This window comes from Lithobates pipiens, unplaced genomic scaffold (genome assembly GCF_037356315.1).
Source record: "Lithobates pipiens isolate NorthernLeopardFrog02 unplaced genomic scaffold, aLitPip1_a1.2 Scaffold_19, whole genome shotgun sequence".
Classification (NCBI taxonomy): Eukaryota; Metazoa; Chordata; class Amphibia; order Anura; family Ranidae; genus Lithobates; species Lithobates pipiens.
The window spans coordinates 177,565,599-177,593,076 of NW_027507764.1; the positions used below are offsets into that span (position 1 = coordinate 177,565,599).

A 27,478-nucleotide genomic window follows, 5' to 3' on the forward strand; every position below is an offset into this window, starting at 1 on the left:
TAAGCAGTAACTGCCACCCTGTAACTTTCAATGCAATAGCATAATGTGCTATTATGCATCACATACTGGCACATTATGAAATACTCAACTCAACGAAGCTCTCTGACAGGGCGTACATCTTCCCTGGTCTTCTTTCCAGGTTCGCGGACTCTGGCTGTATGAATGGCTGGAGCAGCAATGATGTCACTCCTGCACATGCAGAGAGAATTTCAGAATTGATGAAGAGGGGTTGTATTGCCTCCACACAACCTGTTTTAACCCCTTGAAGTCCACTTTGCATGCAGTTGCAGGCCGCTTGCAGAGTGTTGCCTTTCACTTGAGTGGGTCACGGTCAGTGACCACCTGCTGAACGCTGATACACCTGCTGAAAGCAACAGGGAGTTCAATTGCAGCTGAGGCATGTGAACATGCCCAGCCGCTGCCTCTAAAGCTAAAAGATGGTAATGGTTGAGGGGCGGTAAAAGCACAGCTCAACAGCAGGGTTTTACTGCACCTCAACCGCTAGTGTGAACAATTACATGTTTTAATAAATGTAAAAAATGCAAGTTTCTTTTTTTTTTTACATTTGATAAGTGTTTTATTAATTCATGTTTTAATAAGTTTTAAAATGTTTGTTTACATTTATTTATAAAAGTGCGTGTGTGTATATATACACATAAGCACACACGCATGTGTGTTTGAGCTTTGGGGTGCACACCCTAATGCAATGAGCTGCGCATGCCTGTGGGTTTTACGAAGCATAGCCAGAAAAAGTAGCATTCTGAGTGAACTCCACTCCATACAGTATAAGCTAGTACATTTAGTGCTCCTCCATCATCACAGGAACAAGCATAATGCTGCTATGTTGCTTGTCCACAAACCTGTATATGCACAGTGCACTTTCCCTCATCCACAAACATGCGCAATGTATGTATCTTCCCCTGTCCTAGCAGAACCGAGGGAGGAAGAGCGCATTGAACGTGTGAAGGTTTGTGGATGAGCAATACAGCAGCTCTACCATCATAGCTTGGCCACCTCCCCTTGCTTTTAAAACATCCCTTTTGGCCCGTTACTATGAGCATGGGACAAGATGGGGTGGTTGGGCTTTGACACTCTCATGAAACGTTGGAGCTTTTCAATTTTAGAATGGCCCAGGATTCAATTTTAGTGACAAAAGGCTGCTGCAGGCAAGTCTGGGAGTTGTACTTTATACCTGATAGCAGCTGCTTCCTGACCAGAGCACTTTTTGCGATTCGGCACTGCGTCGCTTTAACTGACAATTGCGGGGTCGTGCGACGAGGCTCAAAAACAAAATTGACGTCCTTTTTTTCCCAGAAATAGAGCTTTCTTTTGGTGGTATTTGATCACCCCTGCGGTTTTTATTTTTTTTGCTATAAACAAAAAAAGAGCGACAATTTTGAAAAAAACTAATTATTTTGTTACCTTTTGCTATAATAAATATACACCAAAAAATATATATAAAAATATATATCTTTTTCCTCAGTTTAGGCCAATACGTATTCTTCTACATATTTTTGGTAAAAATCACAATAAGCGATTATTGATTGGTATGTGCAAGAGTTATAGCATTTACAAAATAGGGGATAGTTTTATGGCATTTTTGTTAATATTTTTTTTTTTTAATGGCGGCGATCAGCGAATTTTAACGTGACTGCGACATTATGGCGGACAAATCTGACATTTTTGACACATTTTTGGGACCATTGTCATTTATACAACAAGTAGTGCTATATAAATTGCACTGATTGCTGTATAAATGACACTGGCAATGAAGGGGTTAACCACTAGGTGGCAGTGTAGGGGTGTGTCCTAGGGGCGTGTTGCTAACTGTGGGGGGCGTGGCTGTGTTTTACACATCATTGATCTCTGCTCCAATCACAGGGAGCAGAGATCAGTGACACTGTTGCTAGGCAGAACGGGGAGATGCTTATTTACTTTAGCATCTCCCCGTTCTTCCTCTCCGTGAGGTGATCGCGGGTATCCCCGTGACGATTGAGTCCACGGGACCCGTGACCCGACTCACAGAGCTTCCCGTGGGTGCCCCCGCCGCCTCTTAAAGGGCAACGCACAGGTATGCTATTCTGCCTATACGTGCCCTTCTGCCGACGTATATCGGCGTGAGGCAGTCGGTAAGCAGTTAACAATTCTTTTTGACACAACTTGTATTAGTATCTAACTACATTTTATATTCTATTGTAGTTTAAAGGCCTGCTTTTTTTCTATCAACATTTGTACATTATACCTTATCCACCCTGCCTGTTTAATTTTTTATTTATTTATTTATTCATTTATTTATTTATTTTATTTATCCTTGTTACTTCCTTTGTATCCAGTAAAATAAGGTTACTGGTGTTCTACGTTTTTTATGCCAGTGTTATGGAGCTAAATGATCATACTTTTCTTTACAAGCATGCAATAAAGATCGATTCCAAAATGTTACCATCTTGTGAAAAAGAATCCAAATACTGCCCAATTTCTTTAATTGCTTCTGAATATATTGCCATTAATGAATATGTACTTATATATACGTTTATGTATATATAAAACTAGTTTGCATTAAGAGTTTACTTCTCTCTAGACAATATTGATTTACTTTTGTTTTTGTTTAGCATGACATACACTACTTATACTGTTTGTGTAATAAAACCCTTTGTACTTACATTGAACATTTTGTATAGTGTCATGCCTACTAGTGGAATTCCTCTGATTTGTGCCCTATAAGCTTATCACACATTGTTACCAATTTGTTTTAAATAACTTGCTTCTAACAAGGCAATTTCACATTACACTTTCTGTTTCCAGTGTTCCATAATGCCATTAATTTGGACAGTGAATTACATTGTCTCTCTCTCCATTGATCTGTAGATACTCAGACTGCCACCAAAATGTCTCCACCAATTCCCTTGACATCAAATGCTATCAATGACATTATGGCACAGACTAAGTTGAAGCGCATGAGAGAGTAAGTGCTCTAACCATTTTATTGTTTGAAACACAATGCAGTGATCTGTACTACTGAGAATCTTAAATGTTCCAATGACTGCAAGCGAGATATGTATGCAATATTGTTTCAATTCCTGTCTTTTTCTGCCTCTTTTACTCTGTTACAGTGTGTTCATAAGTTCAGGGGCATTTATACATTTTGTATAATTGTAGGAAGACCATTTATAAAATTTCATCAGCAAGTATGTGATATTGAAATAGCTAAATATTTACTTCTTACATTATACTGATTTTGATGAGTGGATGGCTGAATCTTATGCCGTGTACACACGACCGGACTTTTCAACAGCAAAGTTCAGACAGAATGAATCTGTTGGACAATTCGCTCATGTGTGGGCTTCATCTGACCTTTTCTGTCGAAAAATCTGATGGACTTTAGAAATAGAACATGTTTCAAATCTTTCCATCGGAACCTGTTCCTGTTGAGAAAACCACTCGTCTGTATGCAGGTCCGACAGTCCAACAACTATGCAAGGGCAGCTATTGGCTACTAGCTATTGAACTTCCCTTTTCTAGTCCCGTTGTATGTCATTGCGTTAAACGATCAGACTTTGGTGTGATCGTGTGTAGGCAAGTACGTTTCAGCGGAACTCCATCGGAACTCCGTCGAAAAGTCTGTCGAAAAGACAGACAGAGTTCATTCTGACAGAAAGTCCAGTCGTGTGTACACAGCATTAGATATACAGATTTAATCCCAACTGAAGCTTCAGTTGAAATAAGCTGAATACATTCTATGTACATCAAAACCTCACTCAATCAACAAAGCTAACACATCAGTATAGGGACCCTTATTTTTTTATTTCAAACTTTTTTATTGATTTTAACAGAATTATAATGAGTCTGTTATAGGCAATTAAAGAACAATTAAAGGAACACAATAATTACATATATTCAAAATTATGTACAAAACACAGTTTTGTTTACTATAAGTGTGAAAAGTAGTAGTCAGTACTGGGTATACTGTAGGCAATGACCCCCAAGTTGTTAAAGCGTCTGTTACCCAAACACTTCATATTCCTGATATGTGCCTGCTGTACCATGTACAGTACTTGTATGAGAAAGCATCTTGTTCTCTTTGTATTGCCTCCTTAGTGTGAAATCCCTGGTGTCCCTGCTAGTCCCCTTGCTTACCTATTAAAAACCGATCACACTAAGCAGGAGAACACACCGTGGTAAGTTCTTTTGCTGTGCTGGGAACACAGTATGCTCTCCTCTAATGATCAGACTTGTCCTGACATGCCCCCACTGAACAGCCATTCACACGCTAAATTATTATTTCCAGAGCTTTAATCTGTGGCTTTTTGACAATAATGACATAAAGTTGAACATTTGTAAAGTCAAAAGCAAAAATTTTTTACAAAAATAATAAAACATCAAAACACATTTAAGCATATGTATAATACTGTATGCATACAGTGCCTTGCAAAAGTATTACCCCCCCCCCCCTTGGCTTTTTACCTATTTTGTTACATTACAGCCTTTAGTTCAATGTTTTTTTTAATCAGAATTGTATGTACTGGATCAGAACACAATAGTCTAAGTTGGTGAAGTAAAATTAGAAAAATATATACATAAAACAATTTTTTCAGAAAGAAAAAAAAACTGAAAATTGCCATGTGCGTATGTATTCACCCCCTTTCTTATGAAGCCCATAAAAAGCTCTTCTGCCACCAATTACCTTTAGAAGTCACATAATTAGTGAAATGATGTCCACCTGTGTGTAATCTAAGTGTCACATGATCTGTCATTACATATTCACACCTTTTTGAAAGAGCCCAGAGGCTGCAACACCTAAGCAAGAGGCACCACTAACCAAACACTGCCAGGAAGACCAAGGAACTCTCCAAACAAGTAAGGGACAATGTTGTTGAGAAGTACAAATCAGGGTCAGGTTATAAAAAAATATCCAAATCTTTGATGATCCCTAGGAGCACCAGCAAATCGATTATAATCAAATGGAAAGAACATGGCACAACAGCAAACCTGCCAAGAGATGGGCGCACACCAAAACTCATGGACTGGGCAAGGAGGGCATTAACAACTTGCCGCCTGCCCTATAGCAGAATGACAGCGGCAAAGTGGTTTAAAAATCCTGACCGGACGTCATATGACGTGATCAGGATTTTGAGCCGATGCGTGCCCCCGGGGGCACGCATTGCGGCGATCGTTGTTGCGGGGTGTCCGTCTGACACCCTGCAACTACGATCTCGGTAAAGAGTCTCCGACGGAGACTCTTTACCACGTGATCAGCCATGTCCAATCACGGCTGATCACAGTGTAAATAGGAAAAGCCGGAGAGCCGATCGGCTGCTCCTCTTACAGGGGGGTCTGTGCTGATCAATTATCAGCGCAGCCCCCCCAAGGATGCCCACACTGGATCACCAGGGACGCCACCAGACCACCAGGGATGCCCAGCACAAGGTAATCCTCCCTAGACCACCAGAGATGCCAGTCAGTGCCCACAATGGATGCCAATCAGTGCCCATAATGGATGCCAATCAGTGTCCACAATGGGCATCACTGATTGGCATGCATTATTGTTTGGCACTGATTGGCATCCATTAGTACAGTATAACATAATACAATGCCGCCTATCAGTGCCCACCTGTGCCGCCTATCAGTGCCCATCCGTGCCACCTATCAGTGCCCATCCATGCCCATCTGTGCCGCCTATCCATGCCCATCTGTGCCGCCTATCCATGCCCATCTGTACTGCCTATCCATGCCCATCTGTACCACCCATCCATGCCAGCTATCAGTGCCAATTTGTGCCACCTATCAGTGCCCATCCGTGTCGCCCATCAGTGCCACCCATCAGTGCCGCCTATCAGTGCCCATCAGTGCCGTCCAATCAGTGCCACATATCAGTGTCCATCAATGCCACCTCATCAGTGCCACTTCATTGCTGCCACCTCATTGGTGCCCATCAGTGCCGCCTTATCAGTGCCAATCAGTGTAGCCCCATCAGTGCCCATTAGTGAAGGAGAAAACATACTTATTTACAAAGTTTTAAAACTGAAACAAAAAAAACATATTTTTTTTTCCAAATTTTCTGTATTTTTTTATTTGTTTAGCAAAAAATAAAAACCGTAGAGGCGATCAAATACCACCAAAAGAAAGCTCTATTTGTGGTGAAAAAATGATAAAAAAATGTATTTGGGTAAAGTGTAGCATGACCACGCAATTGTCATTCAAAGTGCGACAGCGCAGAAAGCTCAAAATTGGTCTGGGCAGGAAGGTGTTTAAGTGCCTGGTATTGAAGTGGTTAAACAGAGAGGCAGTGCAGAGACCTAAGGTAACCCTGGAGGAGCTGCAGAGTTCCACAGCAGAGACTGGAGTATCTGTACATAGGACAACAATAAGCCATACGCTCCATAGAGTTGGGCTTTATGGCAGAGTGGCCAGAAGAAAGCCACTACTTTCAGCAAAAAACAAAATGTCACGTTTTGAGTTTGCGAAAAGGCATGTGGGAGACTCTCAAAATGTATGGAGTAAGGTGTTCTGGTCTGGTGAGACTAAAATTTTACATTTTGTCCATCAAAGAAAGTTCTATGTCTGGCGCAAACCCAACACATCGCACCACCCAAAGAACACCATCCCCACAGTGAAACATGGTGGTGGCAGCATCATGCTGTGGGAATGTTTTTGAGCAGTCGGGACTGGGAAACTAGTCAGAGTTGAGGGAAAGATGGATGGTGCTAAAAAAATTGATATTCTTGACCAAAACCTGTACAACTCTGTGTGTGTGTGATTTGAGGCTAGGATGGAGGTTCACCTTCCAGCAGGAAAATGACCCCAAACACACTGCTAAACCAAAACTTGAGTGGTTTAAGGGGAAACATGTAAATGTGTTGGAATGGCCTAGTCAAAGCCCGGACCTCAATCCAATAGAAAAACTGTGGTCAGATTTAAAGATTGCTGTTCATAAGCGCAAACCATCCAACTTGAAAGAGCTGGAAGAGTTTTGCAAGAAGGAATGGGCAAAACTCCCAGTAGTAAGATGTGGCAAGCTCATAGAGTCTTATCCAAAGCGACTTGGAGCTGTGATAGGCTCTAAATGTGGCTCTACAAAGTATTAACTTTGGGGGGTGAATAGTTATACACATTGACCTTTTCTGTTATTTTGTCTTATTTGTTGTTTGCTTCACAATAATAAAAAAAAATCTTCAAAGTTGTGGGCATGTTCTGTAAATTAAATGATGCAAATCCTCAAACAATCCATGTTAATTCCAGGTTGTGAGGCAGCAAAATACGAAAAATGGCACGGGGGTGAATACTTTTTCAAGGCTCTGCACATATAATTACCCCACAAATGCATATTGTACTGCACATATCGGGTACAATACTCCATAGAAGCAAAGAATACATTTAAGGATATATTTTTCGCTTCCTGTAGAATATATATTATATGTATGTGTTGTTACTCCTTCATCGTCTAGTCAGGTGTCTGGTGGAAACTAGATGTCCAAGAGAGCAGGAATTTAGCAGCCCTTTTTCCTACAGTCACTGTGTAAATAGGTAAGTATCGTTAGGGGTTGTTCAAATGTGCACATGACAGATACATGCAGTTATAAAAGTATGGTAGGAAATATATGCGATGCATAAAATCAAGTACTGGTGTCTACAATTTTTTGCCCGGAGCTCCACTTTAGGCAGTAAAAGGTCATGGATAATCTTAAGTGATCCTAATGGTCTGGTCTGGACTAGCACACAGACAAAAGTTTTCCCGATTTTTAGTCCGCCGATTTTTTACGCGACACACTATTGGATTTTCCAGCAGACTTGGTGCGGCGGACCAGAATCCGTCGGACAATTTGATCGTGTGTAGGCTCCAGCTGACTTTTTTTCCCCCCCAAAAGTCAGACAGACCTAGAAATAAAACATGTTTCAAATCTATCCGACGGACTAAAAATCGGGAAAACTGTTTGTCTGTGTGCTAGTCCAGACCAGATACAACGCAAGGGCAGCTATTGGCTACTGGCTATTGAACTTCCTTGTTTAGTCCCATTTACGTCATCACGTTCAAAACTAACAGACTTTCGAACGGACTTAGTCCGGTTCTGTGTGGCCAAGTCCATTCGTTCAGAAAATCTGTCGGACCTCCGCCGAAAGTCCATCGGGAAGACTGTCGGACCTAGTCCATCGAAAAGTCCGGTCGTGTGTACGCGGCATGACAATCAGTCATCAGCCAATTGCCCAAAAGAACGTAGAGTGACTTAGAGTGACTTTTGCTTCACCTGTCTTGTCCATTTAATATTCAGATTTATGTTGAATTCCTGATTTCCGCCATATACAGTGAATGATTAACCTCAAAAAAGATCTAAAATGTCCTAATCGACTAGATACTTGACAAGTGTATGGGAAATGTCATTATGCATGCAACTGTAATATTTCCTTCTTATGATATTTCCCTTTCCTGTAATGATCTAAGTTCAAGCTTGTTTATTCTCCACTATCTTCCCTGTTATATGATTTGCAGCAGCTTCATCACATTGATACTAGCAGCTGCAATATGGCCATTTGTTTCCAAATTAAGTGCTGCACCGTGCCCACAAATGACCCACATTTTGTATGTGAATTTCTTTTATTAAAATGATATGGACTTTTCCTTCTAGCACGATGACCCAAGGCTGCATCTTTCTTTCATGGCAAAGACAAAGTCATAATTAATTCAACAGATTTGTGACTTAAACAAGCATATTATTACATTTTCTCGTCTCACTCTGGAGCACGGCGATGTAGAACAATATCCATGTTTACTACGATAATGTAATTATATCATAGCACATATTTCAGATTAGAATTGCTTCTTCCCATTTCTCTGCCCTGGAGTGTTGTTTGGGTAACTAAAAGTAACAAACAGCATGCAAATGAATGGATTGTTTATGAAAACCAATAAATGTAACGGACAATAAATGAGAGACACTTGTTAGTTATGGACTATTAGACTGCAATGACTCATAGAAATGTAGTGGTATCTTGGCAGTTATGTTGGGTACAGACTACAATAAGCAGATGTATTTTATTCTTAAATAAAATAATATCCTTAGCTTATAATTTGTTTATAATTTTTATATTCCATCGTGTGATATACTGTATCATTCCATTCATTTATCCAGTTCTGGCTGTTGGCTTAGCGGCAAAAGTAGCAACTGCCAGTGAGTTTTCTAAGGAGCCATTTCTAAGGCTAATTTAAAGAACATTGATTATTCTTCCCACATCTTACCTATGGAAGATCCATTATTTTACAAGCTGTAAGATACGTTAAAGCACTCTTGTTTTTTTCTTATATATTTTATGATTTTTTTGGGACGCTGTTCTCCATTTTTCATCATGTCATTCTGGCTAGGATGGAGATACCCCGTACACTTATGCCCCATACACAAGGTCGGAATTTCCGACGGAAAAAGTCAGATCAAATTATGTTGTCGGAAATTTGATCGTGTGTGGGCTCTATCGGACTTTTTCCGTCAGAATTTCCAACGGAGCAGGATCTAAAATTTTCCGACAACAAAATCCGATCTGACTTTTTCCGATCATGTGTAGAGAATTCCGACGCACAAAGTGCCATGCATGGTCAGAAAAAATTTGGAGACGAAAGCTATTGGCTACTGGCCTCTACGTAGTCCCGTCGTACGATGTTTACGTCACCTTGTTCCGAACGATCGGATTTTCCGACAACTTTGTCTGATCGTGTGTATGCAACACAAGTTTCGGCCAAAATCCATCTGAAAAAAATCACACGGATTTTGTGGATGGAATGTCCAACTATGTATATGGGGCATTAGACATTTTCTACCTGTATATCGAATAGAATTAAGAACATCAAAGCCCCACTGTAAAAATGGAATATATTGCAGATTACCTGTCATTAGATTGACTGCATTTGTTTTCTTTTTCAGGCTCTTTTTTTCCTTTATTTTCACCAGATGATCTTCTTACCCTATTTGGACTACAAACACCTCTCTTCTCCTCTCTCCATATAAAGAGGGGGAGGGGGGTGTAGTTCAGAAAAGATAGCTGGCAAAGCTGATAACATTTTTGAGATTTCAGTTCACTGCATGGAATGTTATACATTTCCTAGAAAAGATCAGCAGGTATTTTTTAGTATTTGCAGCTAGGGAAAAAATAGGAAACTAATGCAGGCACAACATCTACAGACTGGCAAGCTGCAATATATATTTTGTTCTTGGGTTTAGATATACAGCACTTTAAAGTAGGGGGTCCCGAGCCCCCAGGCCGCGGACCGGTACCAGTCTGTGGCCTGTTGTTCAGCAGGCCGCGGTCGCACAGCAAGAGGGTAGTCCTGTCACAGATCACAGGCTATTTAACAGCCCGTGTCTATTATCCCATGTCTCCTGACTGGCCCCCTATGTCAGCCTATTAGCAGAGCAGGGGGCAGGAGCGGCTGCAGATTGGGACAGAGGGCAGAAGACTTTTCATAATAAGATTTGAGTATTCACCTGCTTGTTAATATAATAAGTCAGGCATCTCTCACTCTCTGTCCCAATCTGCAGCCACTCCCACCCCCTGCTCTGCTAATAGGCTGACATTGGCTTCTAGTCAGTAGACATGAGAGAATAGACACAGGCTGCTAGCTGTCTCTGCCCTGTTGTAGGTAAGACACTGCAGGGAAGGCAGGAATTGGAAGAGGCACTGTGCTTTTAAGGGGCATGACTGTGATGGGGGACCCTTAACTGCAGGGAGGACTGTGATGGGTGGCATGACTTCAAGAAGGACTGTGAAGGGGGGGCATGACTGCAGGCAGGACTGTGTTGAGGGGGGGTCACGACTGCAGGGAGGACTGTGATGGGTGGCCACGACTACAGGGAGGACTGTGATGGGTGGCCAAGACTGCAGGGAGGACTGCAATGGGGGTGCATGACTGCAGGAAAGACTGTGATGGGGCCATGACTGCAGGGGGGTCTGTGATGGAGCTATGACTGCAGGGAGGACTGTAATGGGAGGGCATGACTGCAGGGATGACTACAGTGGGGGGGACATGACTGCAGGAAAGACTGTGATGGGGCGATGACTGCAGGGGGGACTGTGATGTGGGCCATGTCTGCAAAGAGGACCGTGATGGAGAGCCATGACTACAGGGAGGACTGTGATGGGGGGGTCATAACTGCAAGGAGGACTGTGATGGGGGGTGGCATGATTGCAAGGAGGATTTTGATGGGGGGCCATGACTGCAAGGAGGACTGTGATGGTTGCATGATTGCAAAGAAGACTGTGATGGGGTGGCCATGGTTGCAAGGAGGTTTGTGATGGGGGGTCATGACTGCCAGGAGGACTGTGATGGGGGCATGACTGCAAGGAGGAATGTGATGGGGGACATGACTGCAAGGAGTACCGTGATGGTTGCATGATTGCAAAGAGGACTGTGATGGGGGCATGACTGCAAGGTGGACTGCGGTGGGGGCATGACTGCAAGGAGGAATGTGATGGGGGCATGACTGTAAGGAGGACAGTGATGGTTGCATGATTGCAAAGAGGACTGTGATGGGGGACATGACTGCAAGGAGGACCGTGATGGTTGCATGATTGCAAAGAGGACTGTGATGGGGGCATGACTGCAAGGTGGACTGTGGTGGGGGTGGCCATGGTTGCAAGGGGGACTATGATAGGGGGTCATGACTGCAAGGGTGGACTATGATGGGGGGATGTGTCTGCAGGGAGGACCGTAATCGGAAGCCATGACTGCAAGGAGGACTGTGATGAGAGGGGGCTTGATTGAAAAGAGGACTGTGATGGGGGGCATGACTGCAAGGGGGACTGTGATGGGAGTGGCCATGGTTGCAAGGAGGAATATGATGGGTGACTGTGATGGGGGGGAAATGACTGGAAGGGGCACTGTGATGTGGGGGGGGGGGCATGACTTCAAGGATCACTGTGATAGGGGACCCAAGACTGCAAGAGGCACTGTGATATAAAGAGGACGGTACTGTAAAGGGGCACTGTAATCATAACAATGCACTCCCCTTTATATCACAATGCTCCTTTACAGTGCAGTGCAGGGGGTTATGAGACTCCGTGAACTGCCTTCCTCATCTACCTAACCAAATTGGCTACACCAAAAGCGGTCCCTGGTGCAAAAAAGGTTGGGGACCACTGCTTTAAAGGACAACTGCAACTTTCCTTTAAAAATGTATGTGACGTGCAAACAGGTTAACTTCAATTCACACCTTTTGTAAATGGCAAGCTAAAGGCATACTGTTCTATGGTAAATACAACAGCCACTGCTACCACCTTCTGAAAATGTTAGCTGCCTGGCATTCGCTAACTTTAATATTTGTAGTCACTGCCATGGAACAAGCATGCATCATCAAGTGACATCAAGGTACAGTCTGAACTCTTGGTCTGCATGCTTCTTCTGGGTCTATAATTCAGAAAGAAGAACACTGGATACATTTGATAGCCAGGAAGCCAGCGCTTTTAGATGCAGAAATCTGCAATGGCAGCCAAAGAATGTCTCCAATACAGTTCCTGTGCTTTGTTTGCCGTTCTTTTGTCGATGAAGAGCAGCATTTCTAAATATGAATAGAGCAGGTTTGATATCAAAACCACAGCAGCAGAACTAATGCAGTTTTGGTGTTCCATCTTATTATTGTAATAATGACCTGCTGTTTCCTTCTTTGTTAATCTTAGTCAGGTTGTTATCATGTCACCAAGGCCTTGGTATTCAGTATATTTTAATTACTTTTTGTACTCAGCCAGAGTGACTGGAAACGTATGAAAGGTAGACAAAACCAGGAGATGTCAAGCTTGATTTGTTTCCTATTTTGTTTCTGTGGGGCTTCCACGGAGATATATTTCAAACCCAATTTTGTAGGCACTCTGTTTCAAAACCTATTTTAATGTTCATCCTGGAAGTGAATGCAGTGTGTTAATGTTGGCGCATAAAAGAGCACCAGGAGTATATGGGTTTTATTGGTAAATGACTATTAACTCTTTCACTGCAAGGCCAAGTTTCCATTTTATACACATATGCTAAAATTCACATTATGGGCCTGAAAGTTCACTAAAGAGCGTCCAATCTACAACCTGAGTTCCAAAAGAGTTGGAGCACTGGGATTGTATAGTAAAACCTTGGATTGAGAGTAACTTGGTCTGAGAGTGTTTTACAAAAAAAGCTACATTTAATGAAGGTACAACATTTAGCAACTCACATGGTTGATGGTTAAAAGAGGGACATCAAAGTATGCAGGCATCCGGGGTAAAATTGTCCACATATACCATCCTCCGTACCGCTATCAACAACATCATTTCTATGCTGTGCTCCACTAGCACTTCAAGCCTCGCTTTCAGATTGCTGTACTGCAGGGTAGTCTTCCCGATCACGATTGCAGACTGACAGTGGTGAGAGCTGGCAGTGCAGAGGACAGTCTATGTGGACAGCTTTACCCTGGATGCCTGCATACTTAGATGTGCCTCTTTTAACCATCAACCATGTGAGTTGCTAAATGTTGTACCTTCATTAAATGTAACCATATTGCTACACTTAGAGGCGCCTCTCTTCTCTTTTATACTCTGAAGCTCCTGCTGGATTTTTGTAGATGGATATTTTATGGTTATACAACCTATCAAATTGCTATAATCCTTTTATATGGTCTGAATACATGGTTGTGGAACGAATCATCTGAGTTTCCATTATTTCCTATGGGGAAATTTGCTTTGATATACGAGTTCCTTGGATTACAAGCATGTTTCCGAAATTTTTCTCGCAATCCAAGGTAGCACTGTATATATTTTCAGTAGGCAGAGAAACTATAGACTAAAAAGACGATTATCCTGATTTTTGCTTTTTTCTGCAATGTTTGTGCAAATACTTATGAAATTTATGGTATCAAAAAAATAAATAAATAAATGTTGATGTCTTGTTAGTGCGCACAAACACAATATAATTTCCAATTTTTTACCAGGATAGCTTTTTATTGCCAAAAAGAAATACTATGGGGGCTATTTACGAAAGGCAAATACACTTTGCACTGCAAGTGCACTTAAAAATGCGGTGAAAGTGCTCTTGGAAGTGTAGTCGCTCTAAATCTAAGGGGTAGATCTGAAAGGAGTGGAAGCTCTGCTGATTTTATCATCCAATCATGTGCAAGCTAAAATGCTGTTTTTTTTCAGCAACATGTCTCAAAAAAGTTATATCAGGGCCATGTTTACCACGGTGTAGCATCCCCTCTTCTTTTAACAACACTCTGTAATGTCAGTGTTTCGAATTTCGATTTGTCTGACCACAGAACAGTTTTACACTTTGCAACAGACCATTTTAAATGAGCTTTTGCCCAGAGAAGACAGCGGCATTTCCTGATCATGTTCAAATATGGCATCCTGTTTGCATGATAGAGCTTTACGTTGCATTTTTGGATGGCATGGCAAACTGTGTACAGTGATTTTTGGAAGTATTGCTGAGCCCGTGCAGTGATTTCCATCACAGAATGCAATGTCGTTTGAGGCTTGAAGATCACGAGCATCCAATGTTGCATTTCGGCCTCGTCTCTTGTGCACAGATATTTCTTCAGATTCTTGGAATCTTTTGATGATATTATATACTGTAGATGATGATAATATATTTAAAACATTTGCAGTTTTACATTGAGGAACATTATTCTGAAATTGTTTGATATTTTTTAGATTCAGCTATTCACAGATTAGTGAACCTCTGACTCTCTAAGATGCTCTTTTTAGACCCAATTATGTTACTGGCCTGTTGCTAATTAACTTATTTTGTTGCAAAATGTCCTTCCAGCTCATCCTTGTTAGTGCCACTTACTTTGAGAGCTTTTTGTTGACCTGTCTCAACTTTTTTGAGACATGTTGCTGCTATCAATCACAAAATCATCTTATTTTGTTTTCTTAAAATGGTACATTTTCTCAGTTTAAACATTTGACATGTTTTCTATTTTCTATTGTGAATAAAATATGGGTTTATGAGATTTGAAAATCATTGCATTCTGTTTTTATGTAGATTTTACATGCCGTTCCACATTTTTTGGAATTGGGGTTGTATATAGATTTTCAGAAGGCAGATGAACTATAGAATGAGATGCTTGTCCCGATTTAGATTTTTTTCTGCAATGTTTGTGCAAATGCTTATGAAATCTTTAGTATCAAAAAATAAATAAAAAAAAAGCAACGCAATGTTAGTGCACACAAATACAATATAATCTCCAAAGTTTTACCAGGATGGCTTTTTATTGCAAAAATAAATACTATGGGGGTTATTTACAAAAGGCAAATCCACTTTGCACTGCAAGTGCACTTGGAAGTGCAGTCACTGTAGATCAGAGGGGGACATGCAAGAAAAATAAAAATTTTAGTTTGTACATGATTGGATGATAAAATCAGCAGAGCTTCCCCTTATTTCAGATCTACCCCTCAGATTTACAGTGACTGCACTTCCAAGTGCACTTGTAGTGCAAAGTGGATTTGCCTTTCGTAAATAACCCCCTATGTCTCTTCAGCAATTTACAGTTAATGTACAATGTACAGTAAGCAGCGCATGTGCAACTCAGTGTTGCTGAATTAACTCCGTTAACTCATGTGGACCAATGCTGGAGTTACGTCATCCCAAGTTAGCAAATCAAGATTGTCAAAGTTGCCAAACCTGGAAGAAAACCATTCGAAGATGTTGGCATCAGCAAGGGGGCTGACAGATGTTGCACCTGTGGTGAGTATAACAGACCTAAAGTGCTGAAAAAAAAATAGAATTTTTGGTAGAGTAAGGGGGTTATAACCCCTGTTGCTTTTTTTTGCCATTTGTGTCCCATAGGGGAGATTTCCCCTCACTTCCTGTCCCATAACTAAAACAAGAAGTGAGAGAAAATTCCTCCAAAGTGAGGGAATCATGGGGTATAGCCAGTGTCACCAGAACTACTGTTCTCATTGGAAGATTTTGCCTCTTTTATTGTTTTGGTGTCAACCCAAAATTTGGGGTTTTCTTTTATTTTCACTTTTGATGATAATGGTAAACAGGACAAAAAAAGAGGGTGAATCTAACAAGGGCACAGACAGCAATATAAACCTGCCAGGTGTTCCAAGCCCTCTCCACTCTATCGAAAAACTATAAAACAAGTTTGCTTTTAATTACACTTTAAGTTGACATATTTAATATATTTATGATGATTTTTTTTTCTATCTGTAAAATGTGTTGGTATCCTAATTGCACATACTGATGAATAATAATATAATTAGGTGATAACAGTTTGACTTTAGGACATCAGGGTCAATGCAGATTGGAGATACAGAGTTTGTGATCTGAAATTCAGCCGATTAGGAACATTGGCACACTAAAGCTTTGACCATGAATGTGCTCAGGGTGGAGCATGTCTGGATGTACTCACTGCTGGGGAGATCTGTCACTTTTTGCAGCATCCTACTGCTTATGAGCATGTGCTTATGTGGTTCAACCCTAGCTTCTGTAGCCTGATTCTGTTGTTCATCTTTTTGCTGCCTTTGTCTGTGTTGTGAATTTGCAAAGACACCCCCCATGCCCTGATCTGTTTTGCATTTCTGTCTAACATCCCCTGCCTGAAAGGCTTGTTTATAGACTACACACTTGCATATTGAATCTTAACTTTGGCTACCTGCCTCACTGTCAACTGTCATTAGAAAGGAAATCCAAAGAGTTGGATGTGCTGAAGCCATGGTTTTCTGTAGATATACCCCTGCTGGACACCCTACTACACCTGTCTCACTTAACTGCGCAATAAGACATTAAACCAGGGGTCTCAAACTGGCGGCCCTCCAGCTGTTGCGAAACTACGAGTCCCATGAGGCCTTGCAAGGCTGACAGTTGCAAGCATGACTCCCACATGCAGAGGCATGATGGGACTTGTAGTTTTGAAACAGCTGGAGGGCCACCAGTTTGAGACCCCTGCCTTAAACACAACCAAATATTTTAGGTATTCCATAGTCTACTCATACATTTGAATCACTTATAACCCTACTCGTTAGCTGTTATCACCTCTTCCCCACCCACCCTGATAATTCCAGCGCCTCTTCAGAATGCTCCCGAAGGGTACTGCTTGTTTTTTTTTTTGGCAAGTCCACTGATGTAGTTGGGTTTGTAAATGAATCTCTGGGCATCATAATTTTGTCTTTGGCAATATTCACTATTTGCCGTCCCTGTAAAATATCTAATGTTTGCAGATACTCTAAAACTGGACCAGCAAAATCAAGGATTTGAATAAATAGAAAATAAATAAACAAGCTTTCATATCTTGTGTATGCTTTAAGTAGATTCTTTGGCATCAAGCATTTTTATGACGCTAAGGAAAAGATAGCTGTGAGCTTAACGTGTATACAGCATGAAATTATTTTAATGTGGGCCTGTACTCCTTTATAACGTTCAACTTAGATTTTCACTACCATCAATTGAGCAGTCAATAATATTAATAGCACTCAATCAAAATTCTTCCAGCTTCTCTTTTATACCAGATAGACTTCTCCAGTTGCACTACTAACATTGAATAAAGGGAAAAAACGCTCTAGCACTGTCCTCTTTGACGTTATGTGGAATTATGCTATGATTTTCTTTCACTCCAACATCTTGTGTATTGTCCATATCTACACTGAACAAACAACGTTTATAACATCCTGGCTTATTTGTTGTTTCACTATCTTACCTATGATAGCGATTAAGTGATAAATATATTCAGACTTTACAGGTAACACTTAGGGATACTGTAAATTTGTAAATAAAATTGCTTGATTTTTATTATTATCAATATATAACATTTAGAATAAAACATTAAAAAGTTACAGGTTGATACATGATTTTTGTTATTGCACTATTGACACTGTTTTGCATGAGGTGCCTGGCACCATTAACCATTTAAACCTGTTATCAGCATCTTGTATATAGCAGAACCATGGCCAATGGTGATGTGACATCCCATCTCAACACGTTTTGCGGACTTGACTCACTTCCTCAGGATGGAACAGTGGGATCCATGTGACAAACTTTTTTTTAAAGGTCAACCAACTAGTTTTCAAGTTAAAAAATTTGCCAACATACTGTGTAATGAAAAATATGTACTTGACAGTTTTTTTCCCCAATACTTTATTTTATGGTATCACACGCTAAATACAGAAACCAATTCAAGTCAAGAATAATACATTATAATAAAGGACTCAGCCTAAAGAATACAATTGCAAGCATGAGAAGCAGATGTATACATGAGAAAGTCTAGAGGGTCTCTGTACCCCATGTGGCATTTTTTCTCAGTGAAGGAAGTAAGGAACCAAGATGGTGAGGAAGAGAGAGAAGAAAACAGAGAACAGTAAAAGGAAAGAAGAGAGAAAAAAAGGGGGCAATAGAAGAGGGCAGGGGGAGGAAAGGGAAGGGGTTCCAGTCATTCTGCCATCTCTGAAGGACCAGGAGACCCACTGGTACGACCACCAAGTAGGCGGCATTAAGTCAGCAAGGCTTTGAACTCCTCAGAATTATTTCGTCTACCAGAGTAGACACATTTGTGCCAGTAAATTTTGTGCCAGTAAAATAAATTTGTGCCAGTAAAACCAAAACAGCCCTTCTCCTTAGCAACCAGGTCCTCCATCTCATTGATCTCCGTGACTCTTTTCAGCCAGAAGATTATAGACGGTGCCTGAGTCTGCTTCAAAAAAAGCGGGATGCAGGGCTTTGCGGCAGTAAGCAGCAATGGTAAAATGGAGCGCCTGTAGGCCTTATTTGAGAACCTGTGATGACGCAGAAGGAAAAGCACAGGATAGCTCATAGTCAGTCATTTTTGGGTTACATTTTTTGGGTTACGTGGTGAACCTCTGTCCAATATGTCTGTAGTAAATGTCAGGACCAAAAAATATGGAGAAGAGAACCCTTCTCCCTCCCCACACCTACAGCAAAGGTCCATGCATTGCGGGAACATCTTTGCAGGTGTGTGATATCACCTAGTCAAAATTTTGAAACCAGATTCCTGGTGTTTCATGTAGATGGATGTTTTGTAGGAAAAGAGGAGAATTCGCTCCACTTGTTTATCCATAAAGTTCAACTCTAGGTCTCGTTCTTATTTTGAAATATAGGGAAGCCGAAAAGTCAATGGCGGGGACACCAACAGTTTATAGGTCTGAGAGACCACATGGCATAGAGGAGTTTGTTCTAGACATAAGAGCTCAAACGCCATTAAGTGAAGCCTGAAGGTGTCCGGTTAGGGTAGAGAAACAAAGTGGGCCAGCTGTAGTTTTTGCCAGAAAAGATACGCTGGGTCATCTACTATTTGCTGTCTGGTAATCCAGCGTTCACTCACAATAAAATGCCAGGCCTGAAAAAGACCCGCAGATTTTAAGTCCTGGAATCTAGAGTCATATAGGCCAGGGCTGAAGGCTGGGCTGCCAACTATGTGAGTGAGCAGGGAAGGGGTCGGAACATAGGTTCAGTTCTGAGAGCAGATTTGGGAGAGCATCAGTACTTGACAGTTTTCTAGTACTGTATGTACTTAAAACACAACCAGAACTGCTTTATAAACCACTCCACGGGCAGACACAGTGGCAACCGAAGACGATGCTGACTAGAGATCCCCCACCAATGCATTGTGTATCCTTTGCAAAAAAAATTTGTATGCGCATATGTGTCTATGAGTCCACCACAGAAAGACTGTCATCTGCATAGGGTCTCACCAAAATAGGAAAGCTCTGTCTACCTTTAACTCAATAAGTGGTAAATCCTGGGCTCATCCTTACACTCAGGGTAACTGTGAGCCCAGGATTAATCACTAATGGAGCTCAAAATTGACAGTTTTCATGTTGTGGATGAACCCTATGCATAGCTCCCAAATGTCCCTGATTTGGAGGGACTGTCCCTGATTTGGAGCAATGTCCCTCTGTCTCTAACCCCCTCTCATTTGTCCCTCATTTTGGTCTGATCTATAAAGTTGTATATAAAATGCATTTTTATCTTTCAAAGAGTGTTTCTCAGTGCTAAACCTTTAATCCAATTTATAAATTGCTGCATTTATACATTTTAAAAGCCAATAAAAAGGAATAGTAGTGGTTAAAAAAAGTCCTTGTAGATTTAATTAACCTTTTTTTGGTTACTTCTCCTGTAAGGAGGTGTGGCAGAGGGTGTGTCCTATGCCTACATACATTTGTTAGTAGATGTCCCTTATTCCCATCTCAAAATGTTGGAAGGTATGCCTATGCAGATGACAGACTTTCCATATTTTCATGCTATTTATCAAAGTGCTAAGGACAAGCCCATGATTTACCCAGGTGTGTAAGGACAAGCCCAGGTTTTATCATACATTTTTCCAACTACAGCTCACAGTGGTCAAGGCTTTCACATTGTGGTGGGGCCCTTTCACCACCTATATTTCCACCTATACTTTCCTCCAAACATGCCAGTTTGGTCACCTGGTCACTGACAGAAAATAAATAAAATGCCTGTTCAAAACAAGTGTAGAAGCGAGTTTTTGGAAATGTTGGTACTTACCTGAAGCTAAAGCTTAACACGAGCATGACTAAGCTTTGAGCTCAATAGAAAAAAATAGAAAAAAATAGTATGTTTGCCTCAAACAAACAATTCGCATTGTCAACTTCTGGAGGACACCACTGTGTCATCATAAAATTCAATCACCACAGCTATCTCATTTTTGCAACTGACAAAGTATGTTACATACGTTGTACATGGCATAGTACATTATGTTTATCCTTTGCCTCATTACAACATTTACAGAAATTATAGAACGATTTTTAGTCATGTGAATGATTAATTAATCTGCAGCCAGCAAGTGGAGCTCCATTTATTGTGCTGTATAGGCTTCCCTTTGTGTCTGTGATTTTAAATTACATAATAGGCCAGCAGGTGGAGTTCTCAGCTCATTATAACATGCATGCAACACAGGCCTTAAAGCTTGTGTGACTGAAAAAGCTCCATCCATGGAGGTAAGGGGGCAGTCTTCTGGACACAGTACTGATATAAGGTGCTCGGGAAGGAACCACAGAACCCAGGGGGCACATGCTATCTAACACACCCAAAAGAAACCCATAGCAGCAGCACCTGATGCTGTTCAAGAAAGTGAAGTTTTACACCATCCATTAGATAGGTAAGTATTCCTCTTGTCCTTTTACAAAAGCTGCTGGTCTAATGCCCTGTACACATGGTCAGACATTCCGACAACAAAATCCTTTGGATTTTGGCCCAAATTTGTCATGCATACACACGGTCGCACAAAGTTGTCGGAAAATCCGATCGTTCAGAATGAGGTGATGTAAATCACGTACGACAGTCGGAAAGTCTGACCGTGTGTACAGGGCGGAACTTTTTCCACCTGGTGACGGGAATGCATTAATCTATTACTAATGCTGGATTTGGTGTATTTGGATCCTGCTATGTTACTAAGTAATAATCATGTAAATGTACATAAATTACTTTAGTATTTAAGGAACAGTGGCATATATCTGACTGCACACATGTTTATGTTTGGATGCTCTAGATATTTGTAAAATGCAAGGTAAGGAAGACCTATATCCTAATACCCATTGGGATTAGTAAATCACACACCACACATAAAGAAACATTTATGTTAATATATGTAAAGGTGATGCAGAGATAGTCATGAAAAGATGGATTTGATATTACTCATTCCTATTGTTACCCTACGTCTCTATCATTTACTGTATTCCCCTTTTTATTTTGTCTCATGGAGAACTAATGCTAAGCCCTAATACATCTTTGGAAATAGAAATACTGGCACATTGCACAGTGTGTTAGGAACTGTAAAGTAGACCAGAAAGCAAAGTGCGATCAGTTTAAATGTGCCCTACTTTTCCATGACAGCTTCCATTACTTAAACAGAAATATCAGTTTGTCTATGAATTAATGCGTGGTCTTTGAGATATTTCTCTGAAAGTGCAAATATCATTGTTACTTACAAAGACTTATGTTTAACTACCTCCTATTTTTGGAATGTTTCTTTTAGGAGGTCACATTGGCTGGCAAAAAAATATATATATATAAAATCTTCCCTTTTGCATTCCCTTTGCTATAGCACATAGATTTGGGTCTTACAATACTGCAGTTTGTTACAAATGGCATTTATTAAAATTTATCTCATGGCAAAATACAGTTTTTTAAACCGAGTTGTAAAAATACTGTATGATTCTACTTACGATAATTTCTATGCAATCCTGCCATGGAAGCTAGTATTTCAGCACTGAATTTCTCGTCCAATGCTTTAATGGTCCATGTACAGCAACACCCTGCTGTAGTTTTTTATCAATCATATCAGCACAAACTGATTTGCGTGCATCTCTGCCTGACTGCCCAGCTCTCCCCAGCTCTGCCAATCGCTAGCCTGTGTGACATTTCTCTCCTGCAAAGCACTCATAATACCATCAACTGCTTAGATAGGTCAGACTACAGTCCATAAGCTTCTGGTAAGAGGTGCATTCTTAGGCTACTTTCACACTGGGGCGTTGGGGGTGGAGGCGCGTTACTGTAATTTTTGTGGAGGTTTTTGGCCCCTAGCAGGGGGCTTTTAACCTCCACTATCTGCTGAAAAAGGATTAAAACTTCCTGAAAAGCAAAGCTGCAGCGACGATTTGCCGGTGGTTCGGCGGCGCTGCCCATTGATTTCAATAGGCAGGGGCACTTTAAGAGCGGTGTATACACCGCTCCTACAGAGCTGCAAAGATTCAGCTTGCAGGACTTTTTTCACCGTCCTGCCAGCGCACCGCTCCAGTGTGAAAGCACTCAGGCTTTCACATTGGAGTGAGAGGAGAGGCTTTTCAAGGCGCTTTGCAGTTGCTCCTCAGAGCAACTGCAAGGGTATCATGTCAAGAACTTGTGAAACATCTTCAAACCCATGGGATAAGCTTTTCGTGTATTGCTGGATAATGAATTATTGGCCAAATCGATCGCCTGTGTCCAGAACCCGACTAGTCCATGATCAGCAGGGAGTAAGGAGGAATGGGCTTGCCCACCAGCTCTGCTTCCGGGTGCTGCAAGAAAAATTTATTGAAATTAAGTCAGGATAACGCGTCGCCTGCATCATTATAATTCCCACTGATGAATTCTCCCTGGAAATGAAATTTGTATTTTACTCCCACCCATGTCAACCTCTGCATGAAGGACATGATGAGAACTGGCCCAGATCTGTCTTTATAAATAATTTTGGCGGTGGCCAAATTATCAGTAAAGACCGAGTTCCCCGACCAATTTGGTTCCCAAGTGATGGCTGCCGCCAATATTGGGTACATTTCGAACAATGCCGAAGTCTGAGCAAACTTGGGAATACGATATACTTCCGGGGCCAATCGAGTGCAATGGCCAAAAAATGTATGATATTGGCCGGACCTTCAGCCTTACGGGCAGCCAATTGTATGTTTAACTCAGCAAAAAGCTCTGTATGAGACTGCAAATCCTTGGGTGGACAACCAGGGTCCTCTAAGAGCAGAAAATCATATAGATAATACACTATTCCCTGACAACCTTTGCAGTTACCCAAGATCCAATGGAGTGCTTGGGCAAAGATGTCAAACAAGCAAAGACTGCTCTTTGACCCAAAGGTTAACTTGGTGGCAAAATAGTAACGTTCTCATCATCTGATGCTGTGCTATCACCAAAGGGCAGTTCTAAAAGGAAGTATACATCGGCAATAATATCTAATAGAAGTAAACAATTGCTAAAACGATAACCCCTAAGCACCCTACCATGGTAACTAAAACCTGCAGCAGCAGTCACTCCCCCAATCCCAAGTTTGCAACCGCTGATGTCCTAAATCAGCCACGTGAACTGACAGCCCAACTGAGACCCCCCCACAGCCACCCCTGTAAGCCTGGCTGCCTCCCCCCAGCCGTTAACAGCAATGCCAAAGTAAAATAATGAAAGGTGCCCCTGCGACCCTGACCCGCCTGGCCAGATGTGGATGACCCTCCTTCTTGACTGCCCCAATGATACCTGTACCACCACAAAGCGTGCAGGAGAAGCAATGTCCCATGACCGACTGAAGATTTTTCCTGTGAACGAAAAACGGAAGTGATGTCCGCTAGGCGCACCAGAAATGATGCTCGTGGCTGTTACCACGGGAACCAAAAAGCCGAGTCGACGCTGGACCCGACAGGGGAGGAGGGCTATATAGCCCCAGACTCCTCCTGCAAATCCAGGCTGGCCTAGCGTAACAAGAGTGCTTGATTGTAACTAAAAGGAAAGTGAAAACATTTGCACTAGAGACACACTAAAATCTCAGATTTTTTAGAACCAGGTAATTTCCAGTGAGATTGTTGGTATTTGTGGATTACAGAACACAGTATACAGTAGAAAAAAACAAAACAAGCAGTATGCAGAGACCAAAAGCATAATCAGCTACATTAAACAAGGACAAAGCAGATAGGTTTTGATAAAAGGCATATACCTTATGAGGTATAGTGACCAAAGCTTCATGGAAACACAATTGGCTGTTAAGCAGTTAATTTAAACACCCCTTTTAATTATCCCTAATAATCAAAAATCAGCTTGACTGCTCTGATTGGATTGGAAACTACACAGCAATGATCATTATAGTTAAAGTGTAACTCCACTTTTGTTGAGAGAAAAAAACATCCCTCCAGGGTGATCTATGTACATTGCAAGGATTATAGCAACCTTTGTTGCAGATTCTTACCTTTTGTTATTCTGAAGAAATCCCTGTGTGTTTGTGCCTCTATGCTCAGTGAGTCTGATAGGAGTGGTTTCATAATTATCAGTCAGTTGTGGCAGCTGCAGATCACGAATGAGGAAAGCTGCTGGGCCTGCATTCCTTTTGTGTTCCCAATGGAAGTATAGCACCAAAAATTACATTTTTGTTGCAGAGGATTCCTGAAATCTGACTTGAATCGTAGGCAGACTTCTGGGAAAATGTGTGAGCCAATCACACAAGCAAAAAATGATGTTTTTGGGGAGTGGTCAGTACACATTCTGTGTACAGAACAACTCTATGTAGTCATAGTGCTTTGCATTCATAGAAAATGACAGCGGCTGCCGATTGAGAATTGAAATTTTCAATAACATTCAATTACAATAAAACTTGTATCACAGTTATCACACTATATTATTTTTTCTTTATTTGCTATTTTTTTTTGCTCCACAAAAGTGGAGTTACCCTTTAATCGCTAAATAAAGACTTGTATTTGCATTGGACTATATGCACTAGACATAATTTTTAAGGTAGGTGTGAATAAATGCTGTAAAGTAAGAATGCTGTAAAGTAAGAATGCTTTTAAAAATATATTTTTGAAATGTTTATTTTTAGCAATTTACAAAATGATAAGTGAGAAAACAGTAGAAAGATCTAAACCAAATCAATATTTTGTGTGACCACCCTACTGGCTTCAAACCAGCATCAATTTCTTACACTTGCATGTTTTGTACACTTGCACAAAGTCAGAGATTGTGTAGGATTAGAGTCAAGTATATGATTAATCAAATACCAAGCAGGGGCTAATGATCATCAATTTCATATGTAGGTTTAAACACGGTCATTAACTGAAACAGAAACAGTGGTGTAGGAGTCTTAAAACTGGGTAAGAAATGGCCAAACTCTGCTACTAAGGTGAGGTTGTGGAAGAGAGTTTCACAGGCAAAGATTTCAAAGCAGACTGAGGTCTCAATGAATTACCAAGAAACAGGAAACGTTGAGGACTGCTGACACAGTGGTCGGCCAAAGAAATTTAATGCGACATAGGAAAAACCCATCATGCTTACTTGCCTTCAACATCAAAAGATGTCCAGCAGTACCATCAGTACAGAACAGGCGGAAAACAGTGGAACCCAGGTACACCCATCTACTTTCCGGAGAAGTCTGTCCAAAAGAGGACTTCATGGAAGAATTGTGGCCAAAAAGCCAGATCTCTGACATGGAAACAAAGCTAAATGACTCAACTAGGCATGAAAACATAGCAACTTGTGTGCAGAAAAATGGCAGCGGGTACTCTGGATTTATGAATCAAAATTTTAAGTATCTGGATGTAGCAGGAGGCAGTTTGTTCGGAAAAGGGCTGGAGAGTGGTATAATAATAATAATAATGAGTTTCTGCAGGGAACAGTAAAGCGTGGTGGAAGTTCCCTGCAAGTTTAGGCTGCATTTATGCAAATGGAGTTAAAGATTTAGTCAAGCTCAATAGTGTCCTCAATGTTGAGAAATACAGGCAGATACTTAACCGTTGTGCCATACCATCAGGGAGGCATGTAATTGGCCCCAAATTTAGTCTGCAGCAGGACAACAACCCAAAACATACAGCCAATATCATTAAGAACTATATTCAGCGTAAAGAATAACAAGGAATAAGCGCACCTGTTAGTGTGTGAAACGCGTCTACCATTTGAACTGTCTGTAACACTTGGGAGTTCTCCAAGATGTTTGGAACAACCTATCTGCCGAGTTCCTTCAAAAACTGTATGCAATTGTACTTAGAAGAAATGAAGCTGTTTTGAAGGCAAAGGGTGGTCACACCAAATGTTAATTTGATTTGGGTTTCTCTTCTGTTCATTTACTTTCCATTTTGTTAATTGATAAAAATAAACTATTAACACTTCTATTTTTAAAAGCATTCTTAATTTACACTTTTTTTTCACACGTCTAAAACTTTTGCACATTAATATACATTTAGAAATTGTAACATATTTGTAATGAAATACCAATTTTGTAACTATAAATGAGCAATAACATAAATAGTTAAACCACGCTGTATACAAACCACAAACGAGATTACATAAAAGGAAATATATGTGAATAGTTCTACAGCTTTTGAGCTCTGGCATATCTTCTTTGGTTCATTTGAACAAGGTCCTTCCAGCCTAAATATCCCTTGATAGCTACCACCAAAATGGCAGATGTTCACACCCATAACACCTGCTTCGATGTTGGCTGCCTATAAGCCTGTGTGTCTCTTGGCACTGATTAACTGTCAGAACTGTAATTTCTGTGTGCATATTAAACATTTTCCTTTGAGGTCATAGCTTAATTACTAGCTTTGAAAGTGACTTTAGAGGAAAACATATTATAGCAACTGTTCTTTTTTTTTTCTAAAACATCACAAGTGTTGATTTTAATTCAAAGGGAAAACGATTATGTGTTTTCTAAACATTTTTTGTGTTGTTAATAGACTATATGAGTTATTTAAGAATGATATTTTAAATGTGTTGCATATTTTAATGTGCTTCTTATGTAATTTCTAAAACCTTTAAAGCAGGGTTTCTCAACCTTTTACTCACGAAGGAACCCTCCGAATAACTTTCCAGTCTCAGGGAACCCCAGCTAAAAATTTCTATATCTACAACTCCTGATACATTGGTACCAGGGTCATTGGGGAGAATGCTCCACTCGTGGCCATTGGGAAGAATTACCACTTACAGATAGCTTAAAAGATCAATGGTGTCAGTGGAAACTTATCTGAGAGGCAGAAATTGCTCATTGCTCAAGGAACCCCTAGCAACCTCTGGAGGAACCCTAGGATTCCATGGAACCTGGTTGAG

General features: G+C 40.9%; 1 protein-coding gene across 1 annotated transcript in view; it reads left to right on the forward strand.

The window, feature by feature from the left end:
* NEK11 (NIMA related kinase 11) overlaps positions 1-27,478 on the forward strand; it is a 379,114-nt gene that overhangs the window by 343,010 nt on the left and 8,626 nt on the right. The window contains exon 15 of the mRNA XM_077491509.1: positions 2,866-2,962. Coding sequence (XP_077347635.1) covers positions 2,866-2,962 — 97 coding nt within the window. The remainder of the gene's footprint in view (positions 1-2,865; positions 2,963-27,478) is intronic.